Source organism: Uloborus diversus, chromosome 8 (assembly GCF_026930045.1).
Source record: "Uloborus diversus isolate 005 chromosome 8, Udiv.v.3.1, whole genome shotgun sequence".
NCBI lineage: Eukaryota > Metazoa > Arthropoda > Arachnida > Araneae > Uloboridae > Uloborus > Uloborus diversus.
The window spans coordinates 73,712,532-73,738,541 of NC_072738.1; the positions used below are offsets into that span (position 1 = coordinate 73,712,532).

Below are 26,010 nucleotides of genomic sequence, written 5' to 3' on the forward strand. Positions count from 1 at the left end.
TTATCCCGCGGAAATATTTTTCGCTGAACAAAATTTCACAGAAAAGCTGTAATAATTATTTTTTTCTTTTGCTAAAATAATATTGTTGAAAAGCAAATGCATTTTTTTTTCTTCATAAAATCACTAAAAGATTTGCATTTCATCAAAACTACGTGCTCCGTGTTGTGTTTCCTTTTTTTTTTTAACGTTCAGGTTTTAGCAACGCCGGAATAGCACACAACTCAACTTTAATAATTTATTTTACTGTGTTCATCAAAGTTGAGTTTTTTTTACAATCGAAATTGTTATCAATTATATCGCTATTTGTGTTCGTTTTTTAAACAATTTTCTTAGAGCAATACTAAAATAAAAACAATGGGTGTTGAAATTGAAACGATAAAACCTGGTGACGGTAAGATAGTTGATGTTATTTACGTAAACAAATGCTATCTTGCTGCATGCTATAGACTTTCATGAAGAATTTTAAAATTACATGTATCTAAAACTGCATTTTTACTGTAGTTTTCCACATCTTTTACGAAAAAATTAATTGGAAAACTTTTATGTGTTTTTAAACAAAGCACTACCTTCCGTTTGCGCAACTTGAATCTGAAATCCCCACCCAGTTTGCGTACTGTTCATATTTGGCATTAGTGTATTGATTGACTGCTTAAGCTTTTAATTGTATTTAACTTTTAGTATTAGGTCTTTAATGATTTTTGCTTTGAGCAATCGTTTACTGCCGAATATTTCTAGCATTTGACCTCAGCTTTTTCTTTTTTTTTTCCAGTTTCAAACTTGATATAATGGCTTTTAACGCAGTAATGACTTTTAAGGTTAACGTTAGTAACGTTGTTGTTTCGTTTTCGACAGCACGTTAGTGGCGCTTTATGTTGATTGGTTTCTATTTTTGTATTTTGTGTTGAATTTGAACAAAATTTTTTTGAAAAAAGTATCATTCCAGAAAAATTCATACATTTCAGTGTCCGAAATACCTCCATTTTGTGCAGGTAAAGATTGTTTTTAGACATTAGTGAACAAATGAAGAATTGCCATTGTTTGCAGTCATAAATGTTATGTATTTTGAGGTTTTATGGTGTTTTGTCATTTAACATTTTGGATTGGCTTGATTCTAGTGCATGAAAACGGGACATAAAAACAGAGAAGAGGAAGAAATTGCATCTAGATTAAAAACATTACATTACAATCCAGGGTCTCTTGTACCTGCCATTATTGGTGTATATATATATATATATTTATATATATATATATTTATATATATATATATATATATGGTTGGATCCATAGACTCGTGTTTCGATCGACACCGGAAGCTGAACGATCCCTGGTCCAGTACCTCCAGAGTTGCCACATATACATAGAAAACCTGGAATTGTCAGGGAAAATGAAAATTACCTAAAATGGTCATGAAAATGTCAGGGAATATCAAATTGTTAAAATTTCTGGAAATGTCAGGGAGTTCATATCCAATTTTTTCCTCTGATGGGTGAAACTGCTCATCCATTCAGGCAAAGATGCTGCAGTAGAGTAAATGTCGCATTCTGGATATGAATTTTCCTGGTAGATGAAAGAAAATTCAGTTCATTTTTGAAGACTAAATCTGACAGATAAGGCTGCAAAGATTTTTTAAAAAATATCCATACGGAAATCATAAAAATCTGATTTAATATCATTACATTTTATTTTGCCTCCACTGAAAAAAAAAAGAAATCCAAGCTATGCTTAGCTAGAAATTACTAGTATTTTCTGCGATGCATCTGTGGTCTTAGTATCTCAGTAGCCTTCATTCTGTTTTTTTTCTTTTTCATGAAATGAATGATGAAACTTTAAAATCTCAAAATTGTGCTTTTATTAAAACTTTCTTGGAAACATGCCAACATTGAAACTTGAAACTGCCTTTGCCCAAAAATTGCTTAGTGCATTTGAGATTGCAGTCCTTTTTCAAAAAAAAAAAGAAGTACCAATTAGAAATTGCTGATCTTTTAAAGCATTTGTAATCATGGTAACTTAAATTTTAGTGAATAAAATATGACAACGTGTATAAGTACAAATTGAGAATGAAAAAAGGTTAAAAAACCAGCAAACAGCTGTTTCGGCACTCTAAAATACAAGTGCCATCATCAGTGCATTAAAAACGAAGACAAGTTCACCCGACTAAAACACAGTCGAGGCGAACAATGGAATGAAAGACGAGTTGTAAAAGATATGAAAGCAGTACCGGAAACGATGACGTCAAGGTTACGTCAGAACTCAGAAGGACAGTTGCACTCAGGAGAAACGTCATGGACAAAAAATAAATAAAATAACAGACTTCCAAACATTAGGAAAAGGGGGAGTGCTAGACAAATCATTGACGATTAAATTAGCATTTTTCCATATGTAATATGACTCCCAAAAATCTAAATCATGAATGGCCGAACACTCGTGAATAACTTTGGCGGAAGAAAAAATAAAATTATGACCGCAGGACCAACAATGTTGAGCAATAGAGGAGCGTTTGAGATCCTGTTTTTTGATGTAATTTTCGTGTTCTTTTATCCGGAATTTGAGGGATCGTCGAGTTTGCCCAATGTTGCTGGTTTTTTAACCTTTTTTCATTCTCAATTTGTACTTATACACGTTGTCATATTTTATTCACTATGCAGTACAAAGTTTGACTACTTTTTATGTAACTTAAATTTTAGTTTATCTTAACTTACAATATTGATTACAATTACTAATAATGTTTTAAAGCATTATTTGATTCATAAAGGAGGTTTATTTACATACAGGGTTCATACGAGTCATGGAAATCCTGGAAAGTCGTGGAAAAAAAATAACAGAATTTCAGACCTGGAAAAGTCATGGAAAATTGAAATTTTCATTGAAAGTCATGGAAATTTATTTCAAGTCATGGAAAATTATCCTGGACAAAGAGAAAGGAACAGTAGCTAAAGGAGCATTAGAAATCTTGAGTGATTTAATAGTCTAGCACATAAAAGCTATTAAAGTGGAAAATTGAACGATCCAAAAATCAAACCTGAATTTTAAATACTTCTTGCATCCACTTCTGTCGCAGCTGCTTGCCATTTTTTGCAATGTGATTTTACTGCCTGGACATCACTTAGTTTGAATTTTCTGTTATTTTCAACACTTCTTATGTTTCATATTCTGTAGTAGCAAAATTTCATGTTCTTAGTTTTGCCATGCCCACTCAAAAAAAAAGCAATTCAAGTTCGATTCCATCACTCATAAGGACTTGATTATTAAATTTATCATAGTTTATCTTAATTTGTTGAATGTTTTAGAAAATAAAGATTTTAAGTCAGACGATGGAATACAGAAAAGGAGGAATTCTAATGCTCTAAAACAGTAGTGCCCAACACTAACAAACTAATCCAACTAAAACTAATCCATGCGACCTACTGCTACGTTCAATGTCGGGAATTAAACGAGTTCTGGAATTTCTGAACCTATTTATTTATATGCATGTGAAAATATGCAAATTTGTAAACAAAACCAGGGGTCTGGCTAGAGGACCCCTGGGGAGGGGGACCCCTTGGGTCCGTTAATGGACCTTCACAAAAATCCAATTAACCAAAACGGACCTTTCACAAAATCCCGATCAACCAAAACGACGGTCCCTTCACAAAATTCTGATAAACAAGAACAGACCTTTTACAAATTGTTTATTGAAAGAGCAAATCTAAAAGCGAAATAAGGCACATTAAACAGATAATTTTTGGAACCTTTTTTAAAGTCAATTTAAAGGGATCAGCTTATATAAAATCTGCTAATTTTGCAAAGAAAAAAAATCGCACCCTTGTGATGCTCCTCCAAGCGATAAATAATTACTACTGCAAAATAAATATAATGCTTGTTGTTTGTTTCTTGGAAAGAAATTAACAAATGTAAATAAGTTTGGTTTTAAATAATGTTGTTTGTTTGTTTTATCACAGCTAATTAGCAGCGGTGTTGTCCCTGCTCATGATTTAATAAACAATAATAATAATATATATCAGGAAATGAACTTAGAATTGCAAAGGGATAGTAAGGGAGGGGAAAAAATATGATCGCTTCAGAGATACGGTTACCAACTTAAGTTATCACCATTTAGCCTCTAGCGTTAAACCTTTATAATGACTTGATTAGAAAATATTCTCATCATTTTACCAGCTTATCAATATTTGCGTTTTTATGGTGCTGTGCGATGTTTAACTGTTATTTTGGGAAATTTATATGATGAAGACAAATAAGAATAGTTTAGTTTTTTGAGTGTGCACTTATATTTTTTCTATTACGAGTAAGTGCTTCAATGAAGCTGTAGCATTCATATAGACGTTTTGCTAATGCTCTTTTCCAAATATTACCAAGTTTGAAATTAAATAGTGCTATTCTCTTCATGTAACAAAGTCATGAAAATTTTCATTGAAGTCATGAAAAAGTCTTGGAAAAGTCATGGAATTTTTTCATCCAAATAGAGTATGAACCCTGTACATAAAAAATGTTGTATTTGGTACTGGATTTTTTTCTAAAAGTAACTGGAAAAACCTGGAATTGTCAGGGAATTTCACTCTTGAACTTCTGTGGCAGCCCTGACCTCCAAGAGGTGTTGATTTGGAATGGAAACTTGGAGGATTTTGTGGCCACTATATATTTAATGTGTCCCAGTTAAAATAAAACCAATGCATTGATGCCGCACCAACTAAAAATCCAAGCTCGGATGTACAGAAACTGATCCACGATCGTTGCAGTTTTATTCTCTAAATTTTTTTAAAATATTGGTGGAAGTAGCTGGATCAGGAGTTGGGGAGGTCAGTATGACCTTCCAAAAATTTCATCTTTTGACACTTTTTTTCTTACGACTCTGGTAAATTTGGAGACTGCTTGAAGCGCAGCGTATCAACTAAAAGATTGCATTCACGTATTTTGATGTTTTGAGGAATCCCTTTTTAAACGCAAGAAGGTGAGATTGCTTACATAAGCTCACATCTTTTTGAATTGCAAAAATAGGTTCAGTGTAAACTCAAGATACGTGTCTAATATTTATTGATATCATCAGGGCCGATCCTAGCAGGTGTGCAGAGTGTGCGCCGCACAAGGGCGGCCAAAGCAAGGGGCGGCCGCAGGCCGCATCATATAGTTCTTATAATGAAGCAAAATTCCTCAAGAAATTCTCACAAGATAACTTATAATAAATAGAAAAAATATGCTGATTTTTAAATGTTCAATTGTCAAAATATATGTCGATTTCCCGTCAGCATAGCATAGTTTAAGAAAAATAGAATGTTAGGGAACATTGTATTAGTTCATTGTCCATTAATATCTACTCTTAACACACATGCTTCATTTGGTTGCAAAGTTCGTGACAGAACTGGTAATCAGGCACGGATACAGGGGAGGGGAAAGGCCCCCTTCTGAAGCATGAAAGGGTGCCGTCTAAAAGGAGCACCGAGGGCGGCCACTAATGTTTACCCCCCCCCCCCCCCCCAAGCTTTTATAGACCTAAACAATGAAGACATATTTTATTTATTTAAAAAAAAAAAAACTGTACTGATTAGATACCCTCGCAAGCATTTCAAACAACAAACTATGTAATCAACTCTGTTTAACAATCGTGGATGCGTGGAGAGAAAGTGGAAAATTGAGACTCCCTTGAGAGTAACATATATAAATGACGAACTAAAATGTATTTTTCCCCCTTTACGACAGTTTTTCTGATTAAAATCTTAAATAAACTGCCCGGTTTCAGATCAGGTAGGAGGACAGGACCCTTGCCCCGGGAAGCAAATTTAAATGTAACTAAAAAACGAAGATCCAAAAGGATGCCATGACCTCCTTGACGAAACTAAAGAAGGCTTAAAATTGCGTTTCTAGGACTTTACTTTCGGAAAACTTCGCTGGTTGAACCATCGATCTTAAAAACCCAATTAAGTCTCTGATTCACCTCTTCCACAATAACTTAATCAAACGTAGCCTAAAAAGATTGGCTCCAAAATCCAAAACGTGTTTCCAGACGACAGCCCTTCCTATCATCTAACGTCATATAAAATTGCTTTGACATTTTTCAAAATCTCTGCAGTGGAGGACCCCGAAATCCATACGCAAACATTACTACCAAAGACAGTCTCAATTAGCGTCTTTAGAGAAGCCCCTAATTCCACCCCCTCTCACTTAACGTGTTGAAAAACAAACTAAAATTGCGTTTTTCAAACATCAGTTTCAGGAACTTTTGGGGAATGGTCCCGGATCCCCCTTTTCTCTAACGCAATCACTATACCAGAAAACTTCGTTTTTAGACGGTTCCGTGGAGCCACAGCTTCCTGCCTAAACTAGCCTGAAATTGACTTCAGTTTCAAAAACACAGTTCGTATGGGCACAATAAACCCCCGCCCGCTCTTAGTCCCATCGTTATCAAACAATGCTTAAAATACGATTTTGGGACTTATATTTCTAAAGAATTCCGGAGGAGAACTTCCAGGCTTATGTAACTTTTTACGGCGCTAGGGCATATCCATCAAACGTCGAGGTGAGGTGGACAAAAGTCTATAGTTATATTTTTCAGATATTAATGTTGAAAAACATCCGAAAGATCCGTAGAAGGTTCCCAATTTTGTTAACGTCACCAAAGATAATATAAAATTGCGATTTTAGAAATGTCCGCTTAAGAGCTCCAAAATATTTTCTTCCCAAAAATAGCCTATAATGGATTTCAGTTTCGAAAAATATTTTGGTTCGGAATATTTTCACGTTTCCCCTATTGTTTTCAAATTTAGCCAAAAACGGGTTTTTGAAAAAATAGTGCCGTGAAATTATCGGAGGATAGCCGCCAGATCCGCTACCGTCATCAAAGACGACCTATATTTGCGTTTAAAACTTATATTTCGGAATCTTTCGATGGGAGACGATTGAATCTCCCTCCCTCTTGCAACGTCAACAAAGGTAACCCAAAATTGCGGGTTTAAAAATTTCAGTTGCGGAGATTTTTCGGGAAGAACGCCGATCCTTCCTAAGCTACGGTCTTAAAAAAATAGCTTTAAATTGATTTCAATTTTGAAAGAATCTTAGGAAAGAACTGCAACATTACTTTCACCTAAAGTCTCGAAAAAGTTCCTAAAGTTGCTACATTTGACGTCAATTTCGAAAATTTCTCCATGCACCTTGAATATACTTGACTCTTTTGTCCTTGCAACCAAACACAACTAAAGATTAACTAAAAATATTTTTCATACGCCGATTTCGATAATTTTCTTGGAGCAATCCTCCTCCCCTGAACCCCTGACACCTCCCCCACGCTTCCCCTTCCTCCGTCCCTTTTCTGATGTCACCGAAGAAAGACTATAAAATGCGAAAAGTAACAACGTATAAAAAGCACAAATTCGCAGATGGTAATCTGCGAATTTGTGCTTTTTATACGTTGTTACTTTTCGTTTCTTTACAACAGCACAAAGGTATTTATTTATCTTACTATAAAATGCGTTTTCAAGAATAGTAAATTTTGGTATCTATTACTTTCTTCAAATATACAAATTGTACCTAAGGAGTTTCTTACTATAAAAATTTCTTCCTTTTTATAAGATCATTCTTCTGCCCCCCCCCCTTTTTTTTAAATTCGAACTTGGCATAGAAATTTAAAGAAAGATTTATATAGACGTTAAAGATTAGTCAAAATATGCGAATTGCTCTTAAGGGGCGGCACATAAGGTCTTTGCACACGGGCGGCCGACACCCTAGGATCGGCCCTGGATATCATGCACTTTCAACGCTGTTTTTTTCCTGTTGAAAATTTCTTGCTGGTGCTGGAACCTGTAAGCATCTGGTATATTTTCATCTTTAATATATTTTGTTTGCAACATCGTGATGTAAGGTTGGCGATGCATGAGGATGTAGATATTCCAACAATGCCCAACCCTGAAGCCCACAGAATCCAAAAAAACAAAAAGGGTCTAGATTAATTTCACTATATTCATTGTAATTTGTTTAATAAAAATTTAAATTTTTTTTAAAAAAGTTTCATTTAAAACATATATTCTGATGAGTTCTAGTTTTATGAAACAAATTTATATTAACTTATAATTTTGATATTTACATTTCTATTTGAAAATAATTATTGGAAGTGAAAGAAAATTACTGATCAGCTTTAGAATTATAATTGTTTCATTTGCATCAAAAATATATCTACTGTTTGAACACTGATTAGATGGAAAGGCAAACATCCAGTTTACACACAGAAATGAATATATCTATTAGTTTTCAGGGATGCCTACTTTTGTAGATGTTTGTTTGCCTCTAAATCAAACAGTCACATTCAAATGAGTGGGTCATGCGTAATTGCGCATCAAATTTTTACTTTTCCCCTTACTAAAATCGACTCGTCATAGCTGGACATTTGCAAATTCCATATATTCCGTGGTCAAACTGTATTTTAGACAGTTATAAAACATTTTAATTGTTGTGCATAGCCTGTATAAAATTTTCTTTATTTAAGTCAATAGTTCTGAGAGGCCTAATTGTATAGGTGCAAAGTGGCCTGAAATTTCTTAATTCTGGCTTCTTTAATTTTCTTACGTGTAATTAGAACTCTTCTGCTGAGCTGAGCTGGAATTTTAAATTTTTGAGAAACCCCAAGATTGAAGAAGAGAACCCAAAATCATGCAAACAAGAACTCTTCTTCACTGTTTTGTATTTACTACAATTGTAATTAGTCGATTACTCACCTTAAAAAGGATAAAATGAAGAATTTGAATAATAAATTCATTGAAATTATTTCAAGATACTTATTTTCTTCAGAATAATTTCTTAAGAAACAGTAAAAATAATTTACTGCAAAAAAAAAAAGTTTTGTTAATGTCTTGACTTGATACAACTATAGATAGGCAGAAAAGTCATACAGAATAAAAAAAATAAATATCCATGGCTAGAACGGAGAAGTCTGTTGTACCTACGCAACCTTTTTAAAAGTTTTAAGAATGTGCACCTTAGATTACTTTTCCAAAAAACTATATTTTGTTATATTAGTGAAATAATTCCTGATGCATCTTTCTCGTGAATGAAATCTAAAACCAAGAATTTCAAACAAAATTCCCAAAGTCTATATTAAGAACTTGGAACAAGAGCTTAAGGAAATACTTAAACAGTGATAGCCCTTATGATGAGACTTACAACACCATCAAAGATTAAATTTTTTTTCTATAAAAAAAGAAGAAATAACAGTAGATTCTTTGTCATAATATGAAAGTAAATATGCTAGTTCTTAATTATTCTCAAGTTTTTACTCAATTGAAATTTTTTGTTTTCAGGTCAAACTTTTCCCAAAACTGGACAGACTGTGGTAGTTCATTATACAGGTATGGTTAAAGATTTAAGGTTTTTCAAGATAGTTTTTTTTCAATATAAATAAAGCATATTTTGGCCAATTTCTGTACAATGAGATATTTCTTTTATTTCTATAGGAACTCTTGAAGATGGCCAGAAGTTTGATTCTTCTCGTGATAGGGGAAAGCCCTTTAAATTTAGAATAGGAAAAGGAGAAGTCATCAAAGGATGGGACAGTGGAGTTGCGCAGGTAAATATTTTTATTTAGTAAATCAATGATCCTTTGTTGAAAACTTATGTTTGGGGAAATTTATTTCATTTATTTATTGCTAGCAAATCTGCCATTCTATTATTTATCGCCACATTTGCGAAGCGATCACGCTACTGTAACCCGGCTGTTAGCAAGTGAAGCAAACTCCCATCGATTTGCTATCCCATCTGCCTAACTAAAAAAGGAAAAAAAATCCCGTGGGACATTCAAAAATCATGGTAAAGAAAAAGTAGTATATTTCATTCGGTTGAAAACAAGTCAATTGATTCTTTGGAATTAAAAGCAATTTGCCAAAATATTAAATTACACATGCAGTTGCTTTAAAACTTAAAATAATCCTCCAACTATTGTTATCACCTAACTCTCTAAGTGACCACGTTACCGGAACCCAGCCCTTCTGCGAGTGAAGTGGAGGTTTTCTTTTTTTTTTTGCAATTCAAAATGTTTTGACAAACAACGAAATAGGAATCAATTTACATTCAAATAATTCCACAAATCTATTGTATATTGCCAAACTCGCCAAGTGACCCTGCTACTGTAACCCAGCCGATCAGTGATTGAAGCGAACAATCCAATCGAAGAAAAAAAAAAGTCCCTTGATTAAAAGAAATCCCCCCTCCCACCTCGGATACAAAATAATCATTTTCCTTTACTACAATGTATAAACGCTCTTTAAAAGCCGAAAAACAATTATTTGCAATTTAAATATTTCACCAAAGAAACAAAAAATACATTAAATTACATAAACGGTAGTTTTTAAATTGTAAAATATTCTCTCAACTCTGTTTATCGCCAAGTGACCACCATGTTACTGTAACCCCCCAATTAGCGAGCAAAGTGAACTCCAACCAATTAGCGATTTAATCTTTTTAGCAAAAACATGTACAGGAAAATTCCCTTGCAGAAAAATAACATAGTAATTAAAAAACACAGTAGATATCAAGGGTGTATATAAGGAGGGGGCCCGGGCCCCCTCCAAATTCTAGAAAAAAGAAAAAAATGAAGGTAGTTATTTTTGGTTTTAGTCGCTCACAAATAATTTCCAAACTTAAGTTACAAAAAAAAAAAAAATAAATAAATAAATAAAATAAAATCATAGTTTCAAAAACTAAAAAAACATGCTTTAGTAGCAAAATGAACTAAAAAGTTAAAAATAATCCTTGGATGACAAGTATACAAAGTAATTGACCAAGCACTTAATTTTACTGTAATAAAAAAAAGCTTGGGGGGGCGGCCTATTTACATTTTTGCATGGATAACAAGTGGAAGAAATTTAAGACAACTGATAAGAACCCCCCCCCCCCCCCACGCTTTTTTTATTACAGTAAAATTAAGTGTTTGGTCAGTCACTTTATATACTTGTCATAAAGAGATTATTTTTAACGTTTTAGTTCATTTTGCTACTAAAACATGTTTTTTTTAGTTTTTTAAACTTTTTTTTTTTTTCAAATGAGATTTAGATACTAAATATTGCTAACACTTGTAACTCTTAAATGAAATCTTTGTGCGTGTATTCGGTTTTTATAATGGAATGTATCTTAGTATTCTATTGCATTATTTGCATCAAACATTTTGAATGCTTTCTGGTAAATTCATGTGCAAACATTGTTACACTCCGCAGCTCCGATTTGTATGTTGTAAGTAATTCTAATAAGCCACTGGCTATTTGTCCAAAGGAAAGTTGAACCCACAAACATACCCACAATCATTCAAGTTAAGCTAATAAAAGAGTGTTAATTAGAATAAACTAATAACTTATCGTTAATAAATTAATTTGATTATAGAATATTGCATGGTCATCGAGTCTGAGGTTGCATTCTAAATTTTAAAAGGATCTGATTACAAAAAGTGGGCGAAAATTGAGTTGCAAGATTATAAATTTCATTTCGGTGTAGACGGGAATAGAACGCATGCCCAATGATCCCCGGAGGTGGACGTCAGGCGAAGACCCGCGACTTAGACCGCTCGGCCACTCCACCTCATAAAGTGGTGGAGTGTACTAACAGTTATAAGTCACTAGCTCTTAGTCCAAAGGAGAGTTACAAACACACAAGTGAAGCTAATAAAAGTGTGTTAAAAAAAAAGATTAAATAAAAATTACAGTAGTAATAATTAATAATTGTAATACATGAGATCAGAGATTTCCGAACCCGCACGAAGAGATGTGGGGTACCGCAAAGTGTCCATGGTAACCATAATTTGTATATAAAACTAGACTTGGAACTCGTGAGAAAATTCTAATTCTTCAAAGGGTGCCGCGAATCATTAAAGTTTGGGAAAACTGTGTCAGAAGAAGGCACTAGGCAATGGTGTTCAGTAGGACTCGACCGATGCATAAAAAGATCTTTGCTGTTTTACTTTTTAATGCAAAGTAAAGGGAGTTATTACATAAAATACACCGCCAGCTCAGTTATTCTATCCGAGGACTGCAGTTTCGTGCTTTTTAGCACTCATCAGCCCGGAATAGGAACCACATGAGCTGGAGGCGAAAAATCTCTTAAAGGAGCCAAGAGAGACAAATAAACTGGTAGCTAATGCAGAATTAGCAAACCAGATGAGCGACCACAACAATGGTGAGGTTCAACTCAAAGATTGATGGCAAAGCTAAGGTATTTTGAAGTAAGTTACCGCCCTAAAGCCAGGGCTAAGGCAGAAGTACATAAAATTTTATTTATTATTTATTTCATTACACTAAGTTCAACAAATATAGCCTATAATGACATTTTTAGATATCAATTCTTGAAAATTTTGGCTGAAGGCCCCCTTCCCCCGATTTTTTCCATCCTCTTGCATCACCAGAGAACGTCTAAAACTGCGTTCTTTAGACTGAAAATCCAAAAAATTTCTGGGGGGAGAACCCCCCGGACCCCTTCCCCCCAGTCAGAAGCGAGCCTTTTTTAAGAGTGCTTTCCAAAAACTTTTTTTTTTTTTTGGCTGCGCCACTGGAGGATAGTATGAAGTCTTTGCACAACCTCGAAAAAATGAAAAGTTCAGGGCTCTGTTGCTCCCCCCTCCCGAATTGAAATTACAAAAAAAAAGGCGGGGGAGCTAATCTTGTTTGCCTGGACCCCCTCCAAAATAAAAACTTATATACGCCACTAGTAGATATAGGACAAAAGGGAAATCCCGTATCTCGTATAAAAAAGAATTTAACTATTGAAAAGTGATTGCTTGAGAAAAGGAAAAAAAAACAACCCTCTAGAATAAAAAAATACCCCCCCCCCCCCCCCTTCTGATGTCAAATAATCAATAATCATATTCTTTAACTAAAATGTGATACACCCTTTTAAAACCTAAATACAGATCCTTTGCAATTTAAAATATTTTGCTAAATAAAGGAAAAAATACATCAAAATTACACATTAACAGTAGCTTTCAAATATAAAATAGTTCTGCAACTCCATTGTTTATTGCCAAATTTGGCAAGCAACTTTCAAATTGAAAAGAAACTCATTTAACACACGCACAATGAACTTAGCTTAAAGTTATAACAGAAAAACATCCGTAAACAAAATAATAAAAACGAGCTGATGTGTGCATCACATGACTTCCTTTTACTCCAATTTAATGTCATTTCCCCATTATTCGCTATTTTAATGTGATTCAATATTTATTCTCTAAATATCACCAACAATGGCCAAATTGAAACCAAAAAAAAAAAAAAAAAACTCTGCCAAATTTGTCGCCAAGTTGGCGACAAAACTTGGCGACCAAAAGACTGGCGATATATCGCCAAGTGTCCGACAAATTATAACGCCACTTGAGTTTACATCGAAATTAACGATGATTTCCCCCCAAAAAGGTGCAAAAGACCCTCTTAGGAACATCCGAAAGCAACCAAAAGGGGAGGTGCACAACTAGACCCCACTACGAGTCTATGTACCAAATTTCAACTTTCTAGGACATACCATTTTTGAGTTATGCGAGATACATACACACATACGCACATACATACAGACGTCACGAGAAAAGTCGTTGTAATTACCTCGGTGATGGTCAAAATGGATATTTCGCGTGTCTATACATTCTTAGGCACTTTTCCGCATGTGGTCGAATCGAAAAAAAAACTCAACATTCATTTGGGGGTGAGCAAAATGGAAATTAAGGGCGATTTTTGAGTGAAAATTTTTTCGCGAATACAATACTTCCTTTTTTGTAAAAGGAAGTAATAAGGAAAATATGTGAAAAGCTATCCTTTAAAAATTCCCCGGTAGTCCGATCCGAAGGTATCCGTGTGCCAAAGATGACGTCACAACAGAAAAATTAGCTTGAAATTAATCAAAGTTAGCCTTGAAAATTGGCTCAATTAGAATCACTTATATCTCCTATTCTAATTAATTCTGAGAAATGGAGCAAACATCTTGTTCAGAAAAGAAAACCCTTTCCCATGACATGCAATGTTAGGAGGTGGGAGGATTTGTTACCCCTTAATTAGATGAAATATGTGAAATTTTACCTTAATTTTGAAAAAACTAATTTGAAATTTAAAACTCAGCCTTTTAGGTGCAGCCCTCCGGGGTACATTTGAATTTTGTACCAAGTTTCAGGACTGTAGGTGCTATAGGGCCTCCTGGCCGAATTAACAAGAATAAATACGTATAACAGCGCTTGCCTTTAATATTGAATTAAAGCATTTAAAGAATATAGCATTAAAAGAAATAATTCTTCAAATAATATTTATGATACAAATTTTATTCAAAGATTATACAATTAGTAATAAGAGTTTAAACTATGTACCATACTGTAAATATTACATAAATGAACACCTATTTTAAGTACATTCAAACCTTGATATCTCGAACCTCCTTATCTTGAAACCCTTGATGTCTCGAAACAAATATTTTCCCCTGCATTTTCTATAAAAACCCCTATGTATTTTCCATAGTGATCTCGAAGTTTATTTTTCAAAACCCTTGATATGTCGAAATTTTTTGCACAGAAGCAAGTTTCAATTGTGGTTTTGTTTGGCAATTTTTGTAGTAAAACCAGTTCCAGGGACAATTGCTTAATGATTTTCATCCCTTTTCTTGGAAATTTGTGAATAGGGGATTGGGGCAAGATAATAGAGGAGTGTTGGCATGAAGGGGGTGCAGTGTTTTCCCCAGAATTTAGAATCTTTGTGCATTTCTCTCGAACATGTTGTCCACTTTGAGGGAAGGAGTTCGATTTTTCGTCCGTCAGTTTTCAAGCGAAAACGGAAAATGCGTTCCTCGTTTTCTTCATTCAGCTTTTTTAACTCCTACAAAATGGCTGCTGAGAACTTTTTGAATGTGAGGTTACTGATTAAAGATAAAATTAGAATTTTTAAATTTTTAGGTGTAAAAACCAAGTTGAAATTTTTGTTCATTTCAAAATTTCATCCTGTGCACTTTCGACAATTAGAAAATTTCAAATCTAGTGAAATATTGAAGACTACTTTATTGATCATAATTCAATGTGGTCCAGTAGTACATATATAAATGCATATAGTGTACATATGTGTAAATGTGAGAGTTAGTAGTGTAATTTTTTAAAAACCTTGATAACTCGAAAACTCGATATCTCAAAATTTTTTCCGGTCCCGAGAGATTCGAGATATCAAGGTTGTACTGTAATTAAATGAACAGCATATTGGGAGGGAATTTATTGGCATTTTAATACCCAAAGTTTTGTATTTATAGTTTGCAGGAAAATAAGTTTTTTGACTTTTGCATCTACTATTGAAGTAACATCTAAAAGGTGTAAATGTCATTTTATTTATTTATTTTTTCAAATAATTCAATACTAAAATAAAAGTTTAACTTGCGATTGCCTTTTGATAGTACTCTTTTTTTTTTTGCATTTTCCTGCCATAGAAAAGTTTACCTTTTATTTAGAAATGGTCTGAAAAAAAAATAACTTAATGAAGCCATAACAACAATAACAAAAAAAAAAAAAAAGCTTTAACATTTAACAAAGCCTCCACGGAATTTATGCACGTAACTTTTATTCCTTGCTGTATAAGAGTGCATTCTCGTGAATGAAATTTATTGGATAAAACAAATATTTATTTTATATTATATAGTAAACAAGCATATATATAGTGAACAAGTGTGCAATTTAGTTTTTATGCTAATTATGTTTTTTGCTTTTTATAGATGAGTGTAGGACAACGAGCTAAATTGATTTGTTCCCCTGATTATGCATATGGTGCATTAGGACATCCTGGAATATATCCTTTTTAAAGAGTATTTTATATTCATTACTGATGAATATATATTGTAGTAAATATTTTCAATTGCATATTTTTTTCACTCAAGTGAAATTATATTTTAAAACAGTAAGTTAAGCCATTATTTTCTGTCAGTCCTACAAACTTGGCAGCAAATTTATCTGTCAGGGAAAAAAAAAAGTCTGCAAGATAAACCAAAGTTACATTAATTGTAAAATTTAAATAAGGCTTAAAAATATAATGCTAATAAAGTACATGCTACTTGTGGTTTCTATCCCAGAAATTAAAGAGTTCAAGTTCTAATCTTTACTAGCTGGAATTTTAAGTCCCCCCCCCCCCCCCCTTCTTTTCACATTTTACTGTTTTCTCCCTCAAGTAAGGAAGTGTGCAGACACACTTCACAGCAAAGCAGTTTCCGCTGCACAAGTAAAACAAAGTAAAATTTTGTAGTTTAAGTCGAACTTTGAGAACTACGAAGATTTGTATTTGTCTCTATATTATTTTCCCTTTTTGAAAGTTAGTGTTCTTTCAAATTCAGAGCTCAATAGAAGGCAAAATGTGGTGATAAGCTCCAAGAAATAGGAATTATTATTATTATTATTTTTTTTAATGGTTTTTGAAACTCAAAACTTTCAGTCATTACTGAATAAATCCCAGATGAGTACACTAATTCAGGGTCTCTCTCTGAACATGGAAATTTTTTCTTTCCTTCAGCATACATTTTCACAAAATTGCTTTTTGTGGGTCACCCGATTTTTCATTTTTTGTGATGAGCAAAATGTTTGATTTTAATCTTTCATAACAACCAAAAATTTAAAGAACCTAAATGCAAGTGAAAATTTCCTATGCATTTATTATGTGCTTAATTTTTTGCATTTATATGTGACTCCTCCGTCCTATTCTCTCAAAAGAAAGCAAATAATGCAATTGAACATGTGTGTATGTATTTGCATTAATCCAATCTCTTGTAATAATAGTGCAAAAGATATGTTAAATGGATTTTTGAAAAATTGTTATGTAATCTCTTTTAAAATCCTCTCCCCAACAACACACACAAAAAGATAAAGTTAGTAAAACCTTTCAGTAATAATTAGGAATACAGTAGCTTGCAAGTGCTGATTAGTTTTTGCAGTCAGTGCTGTAGTTGTAAAAGAAGCAGAAGGTGCACTTACATTAAAAAATAAAAGGATATGTTGCTGAAAATTTAGAGGGAAGATGTTCAATAACTTAGATAAAAATGTAGAAAATAATTACTAAAAATTTGTGTTCTTATGAAAATTCTCATAAAGCAGAGCATAACTCAAATTCCTCTTTTCCTTACCCTGTGTTTGAATGTGCATTAGTTGCGGAACATTGATTTGATATCCGTGATGTAATGAGACTTTTTTGGTTGAAATTGATCAATTGGGGCTGGTCCATTAATATTGTCATTCAACTCATATGTTCTATTTCCCCAATCAGTAAATAAGCTGAGGCAAAAATTGCTGACAGTACTAATGGTAAAATGATGACGACCAACCTGCACAAAAGAGAGCATCATGGGGGTTTGTGTCATCTAACATTCCTTGGAATTGATATTGCTGTGCAATATTTATTTACATTATTGTTCATATAAATTCACTAGCTGCATGGCCCGGCTTTTCACGGTCTACCTCGAAAGTAAAAGTTATATCAAGTGACGTGTTCAACAATCAGGCTTGAACAAAAAAATAAAATAAGCAAAATATCCAAACAGATTGCTGAAAAATAACCTAAAAGGAAATTTTTAAATCTCTGAATAATGGGGAAAGCCTCAAAAAAAAAAAAAAAAAGTTTTATATGTTGATATTCAAGAAGAAAAAATGGCAACAGTTCTTTTTTCTCAATGATTTTCTTCACGCTACAAATTTTAATAAAAGCATTGAAACATTTTATCTGATGCTGAAAAATCAGGGGGTTCTATGGCTATTTTATTCTAATTTTTGCAATCATTTTTGGCCTCCATATTATAGAAAAACACCATTTTCGGGTTCTAAAATTAAAATTAGAATGGTATGGTACTATTTTGGCATTTGAAAGCCCACCTAAGTTCCTTCTCGGGTGCCCAAGCACCTCACTGCCAAATTTGGGCGATAATGGACGCAAAATGTGTATTTGTCCTAAAATTAAAATTAGAATGATATGGTACTATTTTGGAGTTCAAAAGCCCACCTAAGTTCCTTCTCTGGTGCCCAAGCACCTCACTACCGAATTTGGGCGATAACCGACGCAAACTGTGGATTTGTATAGGGAGCATATGCACATATATCAGGGTTTGTACGCTCCTTCAAAACTCGTATTTTAGTTCCAAGACTACATAATCTTTCTCTATGGCAGTAATTACAATACTTCGATTGACAACGTAACTTCGTCACTTGGATGAAGGTATAAAACGATTTTAATGTAGTAATTTTGAACATTTTTTTCCCCATAAAGATGTGATTAAAAAACTAATCATAGAAGTCATAAAAGTTGAAGGAGAAAATATTATTAGATGACTAAGACATAAGTGAAGTAAAAAATGCTTAAAGGTGCTTGTCTTTCTTATCAAGTTTTATGATTATAGTTTTTCCCGCCACCACACTCTCAGCAGCAAAAGTCAGTTTGTCTAATTATTATTTAAATATTTAAAATTGCATAAGTGGATGTACTATATTAAGTGATTGTGTTAAAAAAACAATTGTTTTTAGTAAATTGTAGTTATGATATTGTAAAAAGAAGTAATCCACAAGAGATATCATGCCTTGAAGGGGAGACGGATTCATGAAATTGTGACAACGGGGAGAGAGAGGGCGACAAAAAGTGACATCACACAGCTATTATAACACTATATTAGTAAAAAATATGACATGTGACAAGAGTAGTAAGTTGAAGTATGACAGAGTGTGACAAAGGAGGAAGGGGGTCAAATATGTTGAAAGAAAAAGTGTGACATCATTTAAGGGCAGCCCATCCTTAAATGGCACACTTTTTTTCAACATATTTTACCCCCTCCCCCAAACTTCTTCAAAATCTCATTTTACTCCTTCAAGACTCCTTCATTTGATTTCTGAAATTGAGTACAAATCCATTCTCTGTTTTTATTTATATAAATTTTTGAAGTGCCATAATTGTTTTTTGTCTTGTGTTTTCCTTAACTCCTCTTTACTATCCCTCCAAATGCCACTTTAACTTTTGATGTAGAGCTTCTTAAACTGGAATAAGAATGCACAGAAACCAGTCTCCATTTGTATGAATGTAGAGGTACACTCCCATAACCAGGAAACATTTTCTTAAATTTTTGAAACGTAATTTATACATATTCGGATTTGTAATTTCATGTACAAAATTTTCATATGTATGAAATTTATGCCTGGATTATGGGAGACTTGTAATGCAATTTCACAGTTTTCTTCTTTCCATGTTTTGCCTTCTTTGCTTTGCCCGTGGTATGTAATGAATATTTATGTACAAGTTGCACAGTAAAGGAATTTTATGGACTTATTTTATTTTAATTATTTTTTTTAATTTCAGAAAACCATCATTGTACATCTTTTATGAAATATTTTAGAATGTTATAATTTTAGATTTCTCGATGTTTTTGACACTGATATATGAAAGAAATTCTGGATTGGTAATACTTAGAACATTTTTAAACCAGACTTTGGCAACTTTTTATCATTCTTTGGTCACTAAAATTACATGTGAGGGCAGGCCCATCATTTAGAGGGTCAAATGCCGTTGGCTTTAGAAATATAAAAATGTATTTACACTTAAGGGAGCATGGCTTTTGCTGTTTTTTAGTAAATTTACATTAATTATATTCTCTTTGCCCCCTTCCCCCAGGGAAAAATTCGAAATTTCATGCCTGCGTGCTGGATAAGGAAGCTTCAGGTACCGTATTGCAGAGTAATTAATCACACTTCCTTTTCCTTGCTTGTACAAGTTGCATGGAATTTTTTTATGAATCTGATGTAATTTTAAAAGCATGGAATATGTCACTTCGGCCTTTTTTTTTAAATTTGTTACATAGGAATTTTCATAACAGTATTTAGTAATCGTTTTATTCTCAACTTCAAAATGAGGAACTTGAAACCTTAATATAAGTATGAGCTTGCCTGAAGGGGATAGACCCAAATCTGCATAACGCAGGGGATTGGGGAGGGGCAAGTCCTTAAAAGGCTTGAAAGCCCAAGAATTTTTTAAATTTTTTTTAAATCTAGCACTAAGACTTAACGTTGAAAATATACACTGCTGGCCTCTGAGGAAGTGCCCTACATATTCATCCGGGCCTGGAAGGGCACCAATTTTCGAGTTGCCAAAGCCTGTTTTATCTTTTTTTTCCATGTTGTATAACATTTCTCAACTCAATAACTTTTTTTCTTTAATGTTTAGTTTGCTTTTTGGAGTATGATCAAATTATGTGTGATGAAAATATATTGAACTTGGTTAGTGAGTTTTTGTACAATTTTGTGGCCCTTAAAACGTTAATTCACAAATATTCATCAATTACCAAACATTTTAACCCAAAGTTAAACTTCTTTGAAATGAATGCAGATTTTTTTTATATATTAAATGATTCTGATTGTTAGTAATTAGTTCAAGGTGTGTTATATTTTTTTCTCACCTTGCTTGAACTTTGATAACTTCTTAATTACTAGCTTCTATGAAATTAAAAATAAAAACAATGAAGATTTGTTAGTTCAGCTTTTGTAATTCTTATTGACGTATCTTCTGTTGATATTTTCAATGGATAATGTTATTTCTATGTGGAGATTACACACTGGGCGTATATGAAATTGTTGTTCTAGAACTGCATGATTATCTTAAATCATTTATATTGCCTGTTAGAATTTTTAGCAGAAATTTTTATATTTCTCTTTGACATAATACACTCATAGGATGTAGTTTGCACAAGAAAACTTTGTATGAAATGTTGTAACAAATATTTAAAGAGGTATTTTCTTGTTCAAAGTGAAAAGAAGCCAATGCAAAAAAGCTGGTTGTAAAATAGTAATCGTAATTTTAATTTAATGGTGGTTTCATAATTTACACCAATCTGCTTTAAATACTCTTGGTTAGTTGCCTGATTCAACATTTTTAGTTGTTTTTTTACGAAATCATTCAAAAACTAAGTGATTAAATGAAACAATTAACGCTTAATTCTGTGAAACTAATTTTGTTTTTAATTCAATTTTATTGCTGTGTTTATTTTAGGATTTTTTTAAAATTATGTTTGATTATCATTATTTATTTATTTTCAAAATTTAATTGCTTGTAGTGTTTTTAATAGTTATAAAGAACCTGTTTTCATGCATTGAAAAAATGTTTAATTTTTAAAGAAGCAATATGAAAACAGTTCAAAGTGAAAAAGTGGATATTGTCATAAAGTAGCAATTTTCTCAATTTTAAGAAGTTAAAGCAAAACTCCTGTATTAAAGAATAATTATTTATTTTGGTGTTACAGACTATTTATTCCTTAATATGACTTTTTTTTATGGATGTTATGTAGTTTTATGTATATAAATGTGAATAATGCCATTCTATTTAATTAATTTTTATATAGTATTTATCTTGACGTTTAAAACTAGGGTCTGAATGCAGGTGTGCAGATTTATTTCACACATTTGTGTGTCATTTACTATTTAATCATTTTGTAATGCCTAGATGTTCTATTGCACCAATCTTTAGTAAATTCATACACATTTAATCTTTGATATTTTCTTAAATATATGCTTTACGTATACATCAAGTTCTTGAATTTTATATATTTAGTGTGAATTCCTGTGAAATAATACTTCTCACTTACTAGCTAAAGTATTATGAGCAATAATAATTTATTGTTAATTTTTATTGAAATGATTTTATAGCTGGCTTACATACTATGTTTAGTTCTGGAATGTAACTAGTCTCCAGAAAAATTAACACAAACGAGCTTAAGGTAATATTTTTTTTTTTTTTTCAACTTTCAAAAAATTCACCCTGTATGTAGTTCTTTTCTCCCTAACTTAATGACTTGTCATTCTGTTTGTTGGTTAAAAATAAAACACTTCTAAGTATCTGTTTGGACCATACGCACACTGCTTCAGCTGATATTTTTGATCAGTTCGTAAATTGTTTGTACAAGATTGAAGTTGAATAATTTACCAATGAATCTGCATCCACTTTGATAAATTTTATATATGCTTCAAGTACTTTGCTTAAAATTAGAGCTTTGCCCAGTGTGTTTGCTTTGAGCTGTGCTATGCAGGATTGCCTTTGGCTTTAAATTATCTTATGTAGGCAGCATCAAGTGTCCAGTGGCTGAAAATTTTGATAGTCGCATAATTTCAGTCAACATAGTTATAGTACAACCTTGATTTAACGATAGTCAAAGGACCGGAAAAGTTGCAGTCAAATCCGAACCAGTGAAATGCATCATTTAATTGAGGAAATAGTTCGATAAAGGATATACCACCAAATCTCCTCGGCTCTCCTTACAGTCAAGCACAAAGGGTTATGTATAGTAGTAACTACCAAACAAAGACTACTGTATTTCCCAGCCTTTACAGCGCTTCTTATACTCCAAAATTTGTCCTAAAAATACCCGTTGGTTTGTAAGCATAGGATATAACTTCATCTTTTCTTCGATATAAGCTGATCAGTTATTTTAGGTTATAAGTTAATTATATTAAATATTGATGTGGAACACTCAATCTTTGAAGTGATAATGATGAAATCATACTTCTTTATGAGAAAAAAATATAACTTAAAATATTTTTTTAAGCCAAGTATTTTTATTTGTCATTTTTTTCTCCATCCTAATGTTATTTTGTGGAATTGAAATGGTAAATTTTTTAGCATAATTAATTATAATCAAGTCGAAACATTGTAAATATTTCTCAGAACGTTTGGTCTGATTTATTGTGAATTAGATAGTCGGTTGAACATCTAATTATTGAACATTTAAAGTGGAAATTGATGAAATGCATTCATTTGATTAAATCGTGAAAATGACTTTATCTTTTATACCACTTTGAATAATAGCAAAATTTAAATTGATGCAGTAAAGAAATTTTGGCGAGTTTCAAATATTTTCATGCTGGACACTCTGCAGCATTTAAGTAGTTCTGTAGCTTCTTGCTGCTTTGTCTGTGTTTTATTGATGTTTTATAGCAATCTTATGTGATAAAATTCTCTCTTGATGGTGATTAATTAAAACTCTTAACTAAAAGAATTATAGGTTCCTTATGTCAACGGAAAATTTCATTTCCTCTTTTAAAAATAGTTTCAACACTGAAAAATTAAAATTTGAATTAGAGACCTTTTTCTGACTAATGTTTGAAATTGTAGTTGATGTGTCAGTTGCACATCACTGTTGGTTCAAAGTTCTTACAATTTTAGCTGCCTTCTGAACAGTAAATTAAGAAATCTGAATTGCTCACAGGAAAGGTCTCTCAGATCAAATTTAATATGACTACTGAAGGCTTGATTTAGTACTATATGCCTCATAGAAAGAGCTATGCACCTGCCACAAGGAAGTTTAATCTGCATTTTTCAATAGCCTTGCCTAGGGTAATGAATAACTGCAATACCTATTTTGAAAGTAAATTTTGGAGAGCATTATTTTTATTCTACTGCTAAAATATAAAGTATATCATGGAGTTATTTTGGTCCCTCATGTAGAAGTGATATAAAACTTTAACTCTGTTTGAATGTGCATATTGTGTGATGCTGTATATCCATTTTTATGAATATTAATAAAAAGTCCCTCTGCAGTTGCCATTCATTCATTGTGTTGTGTTGTCATTTTTAAAACTTGGTGCAAGAACACGTAACGCTCCCCCCTCCCTGGGGTCTCTTCTCGATCATGAAACTTGTTAGCAATGCAGACATAAGGGGGGGGGGGGGAGAGCAGTTTTGCAATTTGGAAAACAGCTATATTAATTCAAGAAGTTGGTGTTTTTGTTTTTAAGGATGACTGTTGCTCTTAGCAGAACCCTTTCAATAGGACACTTTTCACTCCACAGGGTCCCCAGGACCTATCACTATTTGGTTTAACCAGTTGGATGGGACCTTGAAGACATTTCTGATTTTTTTTATCCAGACCAGAAACCGAGTAAACCCTGGTCCAGCGCCCCCAGAGGTATCATTTTACTTGGAGGACTTTGTGACTACTAGCATAACCTTCCCCAGTCGCCATAAATGAAGACTGGATATTTGACCGGCTGAGGTCGAATCCGGGACCCTCCAGTCATGAAGTCCAATGCCTTACCAATCAGGCCACCGCTTGCCCTTTCAATAGGAAAGCAAAGTTTTAATTTTGTGAATGTTTCGGAAGCCGACACTTATCCTGAAAATGTTTGGAAATAGGAACGACTTGAAAGAGTTTGTAACATAATAATATTAACGCATTTGCTGCCAATCTTGTTTTCAGCCTTTCTATTCCAAAGGTTAACTAAATTTAGTTATGTCATAATGCTCAAAAAATTTATTACAAGACAATTTCAAAGTATATGAAAATAAAAATTAATAACCTCAAATATTTAAAGTATTGAAGTAAATGTACCAATAGGGAGCCATGTTCTTTGATTGGTAAAAAATAAGCTTATAGGATACTAATGGAAGCAAATTAACTGATTGGTTGAAACCATCTACTTGAAACCTACAAAAGAAAACGAAAAAAAAAAAAAAATAATAATAATTGGTTGTGCTCTTAAGGCATTGTAATTCATTTTGACATTTCATTAAAATTTAGTAGTCTGAGTGATGTTTATAATTCATAAAGTACGCTTGTAATTATATTTTAATGATTGACCAATTTTAAGGTCGTTCTATTAATGGGCATGTTGTTCAGTTATTAGAACATAAACTAATTTTCACTTGGATGTTTTGCTGTTTATTTAATGTTTTGATTCAATTTTTTACATGTTTTAATGTAAATTTATCTGATAATCAATACTAGGAATTAACCAAATGGCCCATAATCCGCTCTTTAATGCTTGTCTTTATGACGAACTAATTTATTAACTTTCATTTTTTTTCTAAATTGAAACTGCATTATCAATTCAAATTATTCGTTACAAAAGGAGAACTGCCACTGGTGGCTAAAAATGTGATTAAAACTACTATTTGAAAGCAAAGGTGACTATGGCGTCTATTTTAACAAAAATATGGGAAAATCGGAAATTTTTCCATCAGTTGGGAAAAACTGCTACTCTTTTACCCAGGGCCTCCACAATAATTTTTTTTACAAAATATCCTAACTTTCACGGGTTAGCAAAAAGTTTTTTCTCCCAGACATTTTTTTTTTTTTTTTTTTTTGTATTTCTACAAAGAACGCCTGCACAAAAATAGTATTATTATCGATATATCAGAAAGCCCTGATTGCAAAGTATCCATTTACTATCATTTTTTTTATTTGATCGAGCATTTCAGTGGCAATATTTTTTTTTTAAATTTATTTAATTTGTAGCTACGAGTTAAAGACAAATAAAGTAAGTAAAAAAAAAAATCCGAAAAATGGTTAACTTTGCAGGTCATCCTTACAATTTCTCGCTTCTTGAGCTCAAAATTTTTAAGAAATATTTGACGAAATGACTTGAATGGAAATTTTTTAAATCGAAAACATCTGATATATACATATGTATCAAAATATTCGGATATATATCAAAGTATAGGATATTTTTCGAAAATATGATGTTCTTTTCGAACCATGATTAGGGGCTTCCACTCCTTCGTTGCACCGGGGCCTCCACATTTCCAAATCCGGCCCTGCTTTTATTAGTGAATAAGCGAAGAAACTTTTGAAAAAAGTATTGAAAATTGTTTTCTTCCAGCTTTCTGAAAAAAAAAAAAATAGGGAACTTGAACTGCGTCTATTTTTTGAAAATAGACATTTTAAAAAGTAGGAAAGTTAAATGTTGAAGAAAACCCGGGGGAAAACATCAAAATTCCTTCTCCTAACATCACTAGGACTGTCAAAAATTGCCTTTTTGAAATTTCAATTTCAAAAAGTTTCTAGGAGGGAGATTCGAGTCCAATTCCTTCCCTTAACTTTGTATCAAAGATGACCTACCCTTTCGTTTCAGGATTTCCATTTGGGAAAAAATTCCGGGGTCAAGGTCTCTCATCGCCCCTTCCTTGTATCCATCCTTCGTCGAAAGTATGGAAGTGTAATTAGAATCAGAAAAAAAGTGTACTTGTGTATTAAATAAAACTTACGGTAGTGCATTAATAAAGACTTGTTTAAACTTTAGTTTATTCAATATCACCAAAT

The 26,010-nt window shown here is 32.7% G+C and overlaps 1 protein-coding gene across 1 annotated transcript; it reads left to right on the forward strand.

Annotated features, from left to right (window-relative positions):
* Positions 1-252: 252 nt before the first annotated feature.
* Positions 253-23,509, forward strand: LOC129228106 (peptidyl-prolyl cis-trans isomerase Fkbp12-like). The gene is made up of 5 exons (XM_054862748.1): positions 253-391; positions 9,279-9,326; positions 9,432-9,544; positions 15,682-15,755; positions 18,922-23,509. Exons 1-5 carry the CDS (start codon positions 355-357, stop codon positions 18,974-18,976), a joined length of 327 nt encoding a protein of 108 aa, XP_054718723.1. The 5' UTR covers positions 253-354; the 3' UTR covers positions 18,977-23,509.
* The last annotated feature ends 2,501 nt before the right edge of the window (positions 23,510-26,010 follow it).

Excerpts from the sequence above, each read along its gene's own strand:
- LOC129228106 (XM_054862748.1), top strand. The coding sequence starts at position 355 with ATGGGTGTTGAAATTGAAACGATAAAACCTGGTGACG. Across the intron at positions 9,327-9,431 it reads TGTGGTAGTTCATTATACAG|GAACTCTTGAAGATGGCCAG; the intron begins GTATGGTTAAAG and ends TTATTTCTATAG. Across the intron at positions 15,756-18,921 it reads GCATTAGGACATCCTGGAAT|TATCCCTCCAAATGCCACTT; the intron begins ATATCCTTTTTA and ends ACTCCTCTTTAC.